We start from the raw sequence: 11,543 nt of genomic DNA, 5'->3' as shown, positions 1-11,543 counted from the left end.
GAGGAAGTTACCAAATGCACAAGAGGAAAGACATTTTCATATCATGCTGTGAAAGTCATGAAGTCCTCTCTGAGCCACAGAGAACACTGAAGTAGATTTGCACAGCACAGAGAATTCATTTGCTATGTGTTGTATATATACAACTGCCAGGAGTGAGGTGGATGGAGAAAGAATTTTTTATATAGAAAGAGAATATTAATAATAAATGGACATATTTACTTCTGTATACATCTGTGTTAATCGTAAACTGGGTAGTTGCTTCACAACTTTGTGGCATTAATTAATGTTCTTTCATTCCCTTACCTTTAGTAATCAAGTGTCCATCACATTACAACCACTTGATTTGGCTGTTCTAAAGGTGTGTAAAAAAAAAATCACGTTTATGGTCCATGGGGTCATATTGATCCCACATTGAAAATGAATGGGAAAAGTGAAAATAATATATATATATTAATTAATTTGTCAAATGTAGTGAACCCAGTATAAATCTGAAATGTTTTACCTTTTTATAAAAGCCTGGATCTAGAGCACAAATACAAATTGGAACAAATATTCTATCTCTTGCACACACACACACACACAAACACACATGTGTGTAACTGCAACAGAGAGCGTTTTATAGAAATTGGCAAATAAAATCAACAAAACTGGCATAAATCTGAAAGATTTCCATACATAAATGACGGACTAATACTAAAGCACAAAGGCAACATGGAACAAGCATGTTCAGACACAGGTGTCTGGGGCATTTTTTTGATTTTGGCAAATAAAATAGATAATGCACAACATAAATGCACAACAGTGTGAATGGGTAGACATAACACACACACAAGAAACATGAAAGGCAGCTAACATTAACACGTTTTCGTTTTGATGACAGAACTGCAGCAGTATAATGAAAACATGTCACAGTTAGGGTATAAAAGTGGCTGTCGGGGTCCTGCACTCAGCTCATTCTGTGGCAACACCATGGCCAAAAGGTACAGTTTTGTTTTTTATTGTGTTGGTTTTATTTACTTTTTAAAATGAATGTCTTGAAAATGAAAAAATATAATTTGTGATAATTTTCTGAAATAAATGGTGTGTGATTACAGTCATGTCTTTTAGTGGTCACTTGTTACATTTTTGCAAATTGATGTATAATAATTTGAAAAAGCAAATTATTCAAAATATATCAGACAACAACAAAAATAAATACAAAAATACGGATCTGTAATGTATTTTAGAACGTTAAAATATATTCACAAAATATATATCATTAAGGTGTGAGGAGAAGTTGAAGCATCAAGAAATCTGAACTGAAAATGAATGAGTCCCTATGGACCTCTGCTGGATACATGTAGTCATTGCACTTTACTTGAACTATAAACCATAGTTTTTTTCTCTAACCAGATGACAATATTATATCCCCGACACATAGTAAATAAAAAAGATATATAGTTTATCATGTAAAAAAAAAAATATACATTTCTTTCTCTCTGTAAACGTTTGGGGTCTATATGACCCTAAAATGACTCTGTAAACTCTATTTGATGGACGATTACGGGTTAAAAGTGCACTGTTTGTATGAGCAAACAACAGGATGTGAAAGATAGGTGAAAAGGGAACCGTATTTCTTTTATTTTTTGTAATTATAATTATTTATAACATTTATGGTGGTGTCACAAAAGATCACCTTGGGAAACACTGTGGCTATTTTACAATGAACTGAAACCAGTGGAATGTGTCAAGTAAACATGCAATGGGGAATTGAGCCTCCTACAGGGAGAAAAATACAATATAGTTTTGTAATATATGTATGTATAAATAAATAATTCATGGCATAGTGGCTCACGCGAACCGTGATTAGTGATTTATTTAGGCAAACTAAGATTTTTGATTCGCTGGAGTCAGAACATTATATTAAAAACATATGATTTTAAATATTTAAATACCGCGGACTGATATCAGATATTTACATAAAAAGCTATTGATTCACTTTAGAATAAATAACTACTGCTCAATTGAACACAATATTGAAAACTGGAAAACACCTATTCATGTATTGTAACAGCAGGCGCATATCATTGGTCATTTTACGTCACCGTTGAGAAAATCAAATGATCTCTAAGAATACGTGAATAATTGATGAATGTGATTAAAGTGGGTCTCTCAACTATTTATCCAGCCTCTGGATTCTGACCCTCAAGATCATTTTGAGTAGATCATAGATCATAGCCTTAGAATATGCTATATAAAATGAACTTTTAGAAGAATTAAAAAAAGAAAAAGAAAATACAAAAATGTTTATTCACCTAGCTTTCATCAAAAAAAAAAATTATTTTTTTTTCAAATCTCAACTATCACTACATTAATAATGTGAATTAAATATCCCTGTTATGAACTGTAAAAGTGTTGACTGACAAAGAGAAAACACTCATTTATTCATCAATTTATTTATTTGTATACAACAAAGTTTCAAATAAGGAATTCCACTGATTTCATATCAATACCCCATGTAAATACTTATTTCAGTACTGGTGAATGCTTTACAAATGTTAAAATACTTTGTAAATAATTGTGTTAAAGAACTGGGAAAAAAATTGCACCATGAGCATCAATAATGCAATATTGCTTTCCTTAAATGGTCATGGCAAATCAGGTCCAAGCAATGGGCTAAAGCATAAAACTCTCCAAACTAATATGAGGACACACCAGTGAGTCTGGTAGTGAAAAACAATGGTCCCACCTCAAAAGAAATGGAAAACCACAGTAAAGGGGGATTACAGAAGATGATGTGGTGAATGCAGAGACAGTTAACAGAACCAGTTACTTTAATACTGGCCTATTGATAGCTATGCCTTTTTCTGTGAGATCGCATTATATTGTGTTTAAGTACTTGAAAACATGAATGATTTTAAATGATGTAACCTGCAGCATTAGGTTCCAGCATGCCCTGATTTCACAAGGTAACGACCAAAATACCCTTCTATTAACCTTTAAATGACTACAGATGCATTTCGCACTTAAACGGGATTAGGCCACAAAGATTGACAAAAGGCAGTACAGTAGAAGGGCTGATGTTGTGTAGTTAGTGTTTGACTGTTCAAAACTACAACCGGTTTCATTCTTCCCTATCGGCTCACTTAAACACACCTGCAACCTTACCTCACTCTTCCATAACATCCCAGACTTAATGGTGATAACATCATAGAAATGCAGAAATTGAGAGTAAACTCCAGCAGCTTTTGAGTCTGAGCACAGTGAAAGTGTCAGAGGAGGGATAGTTTGGTAGAATTGAAAATTAAAAACCCAAATCCAAAACCTCCCATTTGACTTCCTATAAAAGTCCAAATCTTCCAACCTTGGATGGATGGAAGGATGACATCTACAGTTTCCCCTGAGCGGTCTCCTCTTAATAACTAGTCCCCTTCCCTCCCTCCCCAGAAAACCCCTGTCCTGTGATGATGCTTGGACTAGCGTTTCGATTTTGCCTCTTCTGCTTCTTTTTCTGAAAACAAAAACAAGCAAAAAAAAAATATTATTAGTTATAAAAGGGATCGTTTTTTTGGATGTACCAACCGTTTAACTAGTATTATCATGAGGCGACATACCCAAAACGATAAGAAAGTTTGCCCATAAACTACAATGAAAACACATTTAACTAAAATTCTTTGACACACATAAAAAAAAAAAAAAAAAAAAAAAGATATATATTAGGGCTGTCAAAAATAGCGCGTTAACGACGTTAATTAGTTGTTTGTCGTTAATTACGTTAAATTTTTTAACACATTTCACGCATGCGCAGTGTGACAAATTATTTAGGTCAGGAAAGTCTCGTCGATCTCTGAATTCTCAAGATAGTAAAAAACTGCGGCAAGCGCTGCGACGAAAACACAGAAGAAGCTTAAGGTTTTACCCCAGTTACTCTCAAATACATTCATGTCAATCTTGATAAACAGAGACGACTTTGGTAGTTGATACGCTGGAGCTTCTTCCTGTTATAGCGTCCTGTGTTTCACACTGCGCATGCGCAGAACGCCTACATGCAATGCAGCGAAAATTACAGCTGTTTGGAAAAGCATTTGCATTTTTACTTGGTTTTACTGGCACTTGAAGCCTTCAGAACGTGAAAATATCGATCCTAAAGTATTGTGGCAGAGCAAATGAACACCTCCCAAAAACAAGAGTGCCCAGAGTGCAGAGGGCGCATGTTTGTGTTTCTGAGTTCATTCTTTCGAGTTTCTCTATGCATAATTTCATAGATATGTGGCTATATTTAACCACTGGTTCACATAAAACCCTTACACTATCTTTAGTTAAATGGCATGGTTTGATATAGTGCTCAGGTAAATTTGATTAAGTAAAATGTTAAACTTTTGAAATTCAGAAAAAAAAAAGAACCACACATTGATGAATCAATACATGAAAATTATGCATCTGTGTCCTGTTATTTATCTTTTGGTACGCATTTCAGAAAAAAAAATGGTTAGGATTCAGGTGTAATTGCAAATAGTGATTAATCATGATTAATCCACTGAAAATTCTGATTAATTTGATTAAAAATTTTAATCATTTGACAGCCCTTTATATATATATATATATATATATATATATATAGATAGTGTTGGCATAACTGGGACAACCATCGGATCGTCTCACTGAATGGAAACGCTGCTTTATTCACAAATGTTTTTGTGATATTCCAGATTTGTGCACAAGTTAAATTAGCAATTTTGAATGGAAGCCTAGTTATTAGTTGATGTCTCATTAGAAAACATATCAGCTCACCTTTCCTTAACTCTTCTCGCTTTTTTGCCGCATCCTCCCTCTGCTTTTTTATAATGGCCAGCCTGGCCAGGTCTGCCCTGGCCTGGTCCGTCTTCCCCTCTAGATGCAGCTTCATGTATCGCTCCTTAGCCTTCTGCTTTTCAATCTCCTCTCTACACAAGGAAACACATAAAGCAAGCAATAAAACAACAGTTTATTTGACTCTGAGGTTCTCAAGTATATGTTATCCCACATACCTTTCCCGACGTGAGAGCTCTTTAGGTGCATTGACATCGATCTCCACAACCTTCTTACTCTTTTGGGAGACCCGGTTCGGATTCTCGATTTCAATCAGTCCTTCTACACCTCTCCTTTTAGGCTTTTTCGAGAGAGAACGAATCAAGAAAATAAACTTCCTAAATCATAAATGGCCCCTGCAACACTATCACCATCTTACATGAAACTAAGAATTTCTCTAATAACAAATTATCATAATAATGTAAAGTTTGTTCACTCAGAAATGAAAATTCTCTCATCTATTACCTACCCTCGTGCCATTCAAAACCCACGACTTATATTCATATTTGAAACATGAATGAAGATGTTTTCAATATTCTCTTATGATTTTTTTCCATCCATTAAAAGTCACTGTAACTAAATAGCATTAAAAAGTTAACGCATATGAATCCTTAAGAAAAAGCAGTTCCAGGATTTCTGAAGAGATGTGAGCACGTAATATAATGAACAGATTTCATTTAGACCTTTATTCATAAATAAACATTAAATCAACACACAAACACAGAGCACATCAAAATAACCTAAACAGCAGCTCAACTGTCCCTGCTCAGGCTAATACACTGGAATAAACCTCTTTGGTTCTCATGTAAAGCCAGTTTGAGCTTATGTTTATATTTGATGTGCTGTATGTATTTGGGTTTATAGGTGAATCAAAACCTAAATTAAATTGGTTAATCAACTGTGTCTCTTCCAAATACTTTGATTAAAACACTTGTTTCATATGGATTACATTTAAAATGTCTTTATAAATATTTTCTTTTTACGTTTTGGTTGTGTAGAATTCCAGTGGAGGAACAGAAATCTCCCAGGTTTCATTAAAAAAAATATATGTGTGTTTCAAAGATTATCCAAGATCTTACAGGTTTGAAACAAGGGTGGGTAAATAAGATTTTTCCTTTCTGTGTGAACACAAAGTGAATTTAATTGTGATTTCATACTTCTTCATCACTGCTGCTCTCCTCTTCAGATTCTGATGAACTTCCACTTTCAGCCCCTTCTTTTTCTTCCTAAGACCCAAATGTATCAAAAAGGAAGTTTCCATTATACACATTGATGCTCAGCAAACATCCCCTTCACTGCATCACTTTCAGGAGTGTTTGCGTGACAGAAGATGGACACTTGTACACTCACCTTTTCCCTCTGAGCCCGCATCTGTCGATCAATCTCCTCGGGGTTGCTGAACTGCTTCCCACGGCCCTTATGGTTCTTTTTGCCTGGTGGGCATGTTAAATAAAAATTACATTAAAACAAAAAAAAAAAAGTAAAAAAAAAAAAAATGATAATAACACTACATGCAGCGAAGTACAACCATAATTAGGCTAAGCATGAATAAGAATCGTCGATGAAGCTGTAACGCTTCTGTCCATGTGGCTGCATTGGCCCAGCACGGCCTGAGGACTGTACACCGTGATTTAACCATCATAGAAAAGCTCTAAATATTAATAATAGTATCATCTAGGACCATACATTTACCTTCACTTCTAATTTCCCTTCCATAAGTGTTTGTACTACAATACTAGCTCTGGCGGTAGAAGTTACTGGAAGACATTAGAAAGCGATCAAGCACACGATACTCACCTCCTCTCGGCATCGTTGAAACACTCTGTGAGACGATGAAAACCCTCAGGGAAAAAAATATATTATGTTTGGTCCTAAAATTAAATATACCCGAAAAGACTGAATAACTTTAATGTGTTCTGTGAGCCTTAAATATGGGGTATTTTAAAGTAATATGACGCGACCTCGCCGAATCAAAGTGATACTGCTGAACGCACTATTTTGCCGCTTCCTGAGAATGACGTCAGGCGAGGCGACCGTACTGTTGATGATTGACGGCTGGGCTGGCCAATCAAAATTCCAAATAGTTTCTACGAAAGAGGAAGTTGGCCGATGCGAGGGCATGATCTATCACGTGTTGTATAACGTTTCTAATTCTCAGTGTTGTTTTATTAGTTTATATATCTTATTATAGAATTATATAATGATATTGCTTATTATGTTATATTTTTTATTTAATAGTTTTTATATAAATATATATTATATTATATTATCTTTATTTGACCCTAATCTTAAAAAAAGAAAAATATTTACTACCTTTGTAATCTTTTTGTATTCTATTTTTTTTATTTATTATGCAATTTTGTGTGTGTAAATATGTATGTATGTATGTATGTATGTATGTGTATATATATATATATAAGACCTCTAACACTAGCTTGCTCTTTTCTTTTTCTATTCTATCTGTTTTCTTTTTATTTATTATATAATTTAAAAGCCCTTGCTACATGTAGTGTGTTAAGTTAACTGAGACTTGTTATAGCACTTATATATCAATTGCACTTTTTGTTGTTTTTGTCTTCCACTGTCCTAATTTGTAAGTCACTTTGGATAAAAGCGTCTAAATGACTAAATGTAAATGTATATTATATATTATTATATATAATTATATATTATAACTATATTATAGTTGCAGTTTTCATTTTAACGTTTTAGGCGTGCCTGTCACTTTGAATAGTTATATTATCTTTCTTTTAATTTAAGTTTTACTTGTATAGCATTTAGTATTAAAGCTAAAACTTATTTGTGTAAGCTCCCAAGACAACATTTCTATTGTCCCCTTTTTTATGTTTAAGACATTCATCCATTTAATTTTTTTGTCTTCATTTTAATTACAATTAAATTAAAAATTAAATACTTAAATTAAAAGAAAACAATTGTGTACTTATGTAGGCCTACAGCACATAAAACCAACATAAATATAAAATAACATTTCTAAGATCACCTTTTTATTGTCTCAAACGTCCTTATTTCTCATTGATCTGCTTGTTCAAAAGTGGGTTTTAGAGTTAGAAATCTAAAAACACACACAATACAAGACACTATTCTTCATAATACACATTAGTAAACAAAACATAACTAACTGAACATAAATGTCCCAAATGTCAGCTTTCTCCAATGGTTATCCTTTAGGATTGATTGCCGCATCACCATTATGCATCTGCTGTGCATCTTTGTGTTTCTTGTGTCTAATAAAGAAGAATGATGCAAGGGCAAGAAATATTCCAGCAAAGATCAGCTCTCCTCCAGCCATGTAAAAAATCAGTTCATAGTTCTTGTACTTATCCACCAATATACCTATGGGGAAAAAATACGTGAAAGAAAACATTATTTATTACATTTACCAATTTATCATAAATGATCATTTCATAACGGAGGATTTTTTCATCATAACTCACCGGCAGAGGGAGGTCCAATCAGCACAGCCACTGCCTCAATAAGAAGCACTAGGCCAAGTGCACTGGAAAATCCGCTTTTTCCCACAATACCCATTAGCACTTCAAACTGCAGAGCACCCACCATGCCATAAGACAGCCCGAAGAACACACAGAAGATAACTAACTCCTTATAGTCTGTGCTTCTAGCTGAACAAACATCTGTCAGGCCATTGAAGAGCAAGGCCAGGCTGAAGAAATAGGGCATCTTGGGTCGGATCCATTTTAAACCGGCCACCATGCCACATGTGGGACGAGCAAAGATATCGATAAATCCTATAATAGACAACAAAAAGGCAGCATCCTGGTCAGGCACTCCTTGGTCCTTAGCGTAGTTGATTAGAAGAATAGTTGGAACAAATAGGCCGAGGACAACTATAAATTTTGCAATAATATAGATAATAAGCCCTAAATCAGCAAGTACACTGAAGTCCAAAAGCTTCTTTTTACTGGACTTTGTATCATTATTGTTTTCACAAATGATATTCTCTTGTCCAGCCTCAGGAGGCAGCATTTCCTTGAGCTCTTTGGAACAAGCTTTCGCTTTCCTTTCTTTGCATTTCAGGGGTCTCATAATTGCTCCACATGCACAACAATTGAGCAGAAGACCACCAGTGATGAGAAAGCCTCCTCTCCATCCATAGTGGCTGAGCAGCAGTTGTCCTAAAGGAGAAAGAACTGCCAGAAATACAGGGCTTCCCGCTGCTGCCAGTCCATTGGCAAGAGGTCTGCGTTTGTCAAAATAAGACCCCAGCATAATCAGTGATGGCTGGAAGTTCAAAGCCAGTCCAAGACCTTTAGAGAGACAAAGGCATCATTCATTCAAAATATGGAATTTAACAACTTAAGGACTCGGTTTTATAATAGTATTTTGTGTGGTGTTTACATCCCAGAAACCAAAACAGTTTGATTAGGAGAATTAAAGCATACTTAAAAAGACATTTGATTCCTTCCACTGTAGGCTACGTTCACACTGCAGGCTGAAACGACCCAATTAAGATTTTTTTGCCCCTATGCGACCTGTATCTGATCTTTTCATGACAGTCTGAACGACACAGATCCGATCTTTTCAAATGTGACCCAGGCCACTTGGGTATGTGGTCCTGAATCCGATACGTATCCGATCTTTTGAAGTGCGACCTCCGTCTGAATGGCCAGGCCACATGTATTTGACCCGTATGTCATTGATACGCTACAAACGTCATAATTCTGTGTTGAACTAGGTGGGAACTTAGGCTTAAAACGAGAAGATTTTAATTGTGCTGGCTCCGTTGGGAAAATAACTTTTGCAAAAATAAATATTGCAAAAAGAGCTCCACTGTTGACTACACTGTTGTTGACATCCATGTTTAACCATAGCTACTTCCGCAAACAACGAGTGACGTCATTGACCATTGAGTACTCTTCTGCGCATGCGGGTCACTTCTGGGTCATTTCACGTTCACACAGGAGATCACAAAAGGTCGTATTTAATTGGAAATGTGAACGGCCTTGCAAAAAAATCATATTTTTTTTAAAAATCGGAATTGAGCATTAAGCCCTTCAGTGTGAATATAGCCTAAGTCGCTTTGGATAAAAGCTGCTGTTAATTTAATTAATATAAATAGGACAGTTACTACAATGAACATATTTAAGTGAAAGCAGACAGTGTGTAGTTTCCAAATGAATCTGTGTATTTGAACGAATTGGATGAATGAAAGATTCAATGACTCACTCATAAAGACAGTCACACATCGCCACCTACTGGCGTAACAATGTAACATACTGTCACTAAAAACTCTCCAGATTTCATAGCGAAAACGAAACTACAGTCTTTCTGCATGCACAAAAAAGGACCAGCAGAGTAATACAAAAGTCAGTTTGAGCACTGAAGCAAACTGTTTATAGATTTATAAATGTTTCATATGATATATATTTTAGTTACCTGTAATGACACCTGCAGTGAGATAAACCTGGATAATGTTAGAAGTGAAAGATGCAATTATCATCCCTCCTGAGGCCAGCAATCCTCCAACCAACATCACTGGCCGGCATCCAAATTTATTAACCATGATGCTGGAGATTGGACCTGGATTAAATGAACAATAATATATTTAGCATTAAGAAAAAAAGAAAAAAGGTTTATCTAAAACATTTAAAGGATTTATAATTAAATTTATAGTATCTTACCTGAACCATACAACATTGCTAACATTATAGATGAAATCCAGGCTGTGTCACTGTATCCACAGTCAAAGTCTTTCATCAGTTCTTTGAAATACACACTTATAACTTTCGGGAAGGCATATGAAAAGCCAGTGATGACAAAAGATCCAAGCAGAACGATCCAGCCCCAGCCACCATCTGGTGCACCTACTGTCTCTCGGTCCTCTACAATAATTCCCATAGCTGCTCACGCCTCTAAAAGAGAAACCATAAAAGGTTTTTGATATACTTATAAGTAAAATAAAAATAAAAAAACGTGATCAGATAGAACAATTTCTATTAACTACCGAACATGTGCTGCTGTTTCAGAACCCGAATCACATCTGGAGAGGAAGTTGATACATGAGTGCAAGCACGTTTTTCCCCTTCACCTCCAGGAAGTGCAGTCATAGGCCAACCTACTCATTACCTGAATGACTCTGACTGACACATAATGCATCAAACATAGAGTAAATATCAGAAACTTGGATCATGAAGTGTCTTTTAAGGTGCTATTTATTTTATTTTTTTCCAGTGACAAAAAAAAGAGTTGACTTTGTCTTCGCTGCTCACCTCACATTTTATTCTTGCTTGTGTGTTGCATCATAAAATGTATGGAAATGTGATTAACAGCATGCATTATTTGTATGATGATGAGTGAATACATTCAGTGTGTGGACACTTTTACTCTACTTTTGTGCATTACGGTCATATAATCTCATTTAAAATGTCTGACTTTTGATGGAACCAGACATCTGACCGATTACAACTGGGACTGACTTTTAGAGTTACTACTTTAAAATGTTATATTTACTGCAGTTCAGCAATATCCTGTTCCAAAATTCTGATTTGAATCTTGACCTCTAAACCTCTATGCAATAATATGCTTTTTTCTCCACTTCTTTTTATTGAGTAAAAGTGTCACATTATTTTAAATCATTTCATTTTGTATTAGTGTCCATAACACTACATTGTCTTACAGAGTTTCTAGAATTAGTTAGGAAAGATGTAGTAATGCAAACGTTTTACATAACCATATAG

At 35.1% G+C, this 11,543-nt stretch overlaps 2 protein-coding genes across 2 annotated transcripts; both read right to left on the bottom strand.

The window, feature by feature from the left end:
- Positions 1-2,419: 2,419 nt before the first annotated feature.
- Positions 2,420-6,861, bottom strand: pdap1a (pdgfa associated protein 1a). The gene is made up of 6 exons (XM_052571470.1): positions 6,625-6,861; positions 6,178-6,260; positions 5,985-6,053; positions 5,007-5,128; positions 4,771-4,922; positions 2,420-3,490 (listed from the first exon to the last, which is right to left on the bottom strand). Exons 1-6 carry the CDS (start codon positions 6,635-6,637, stop codon positions 3,456-3,458), a joined length of 474 nt encoding a protein of 157 aa, XP_052427430.1. The 5' UTR covers positions 6,638-6,861; the 3' UTR covers positions 2,420-3,455.
- A 928-nt stretch (positions 6,862-7,789) lies between these two features.
- On the bottom strand, positions 7,790-10,890 carry slc16a8 (solute carrier family 16 member 8). Its single transcript, XM_052571116.1, has 5 exons — positions 10,811-10,890; positions 10,488-10,718; positions 10,243-10,386; positions 8,283-9,113; positions 7,790-8,181 (listed from the first exon to the last, which is right to left on the bottom strand). Exons 2-5 carry the CDS (start codon positions 10,702-10,704, stop codon positions 8,006-8,008), a joined length of 1,368 nt encoding a protein of 455 aa, XP_052427076.1. The 5' UTR covers positions 10,705-10,718; positions 10,811-10,890; the 3' UTR covers positions 7,790-8,005.
- Between the last annotated feature and the right edge of the window lie 653 nt (positions 10,891-11,543).

This window comes from Carassius gibelio, chromosome B12 (assembly GCF_023724105.1).
Source record: "Carassius gibelio isolate Cgi1373 ecotype wild population from Czech Republic chromosome B12, carGib1.2-hapl.c, whole genome shotgun sequence".
NCBI classification, from domain to species: Eukaryota; Metazoa; Chordata; class Actinopteri; order Cypriniformes; family Cyprinidae; genus Carassius; species Carassius gibelio.
The sequence above is the reverse complement of the archived record's forward strand: the minus strand, read 5'-3'. Positions and strand labels throughout refer to the sequence as shown.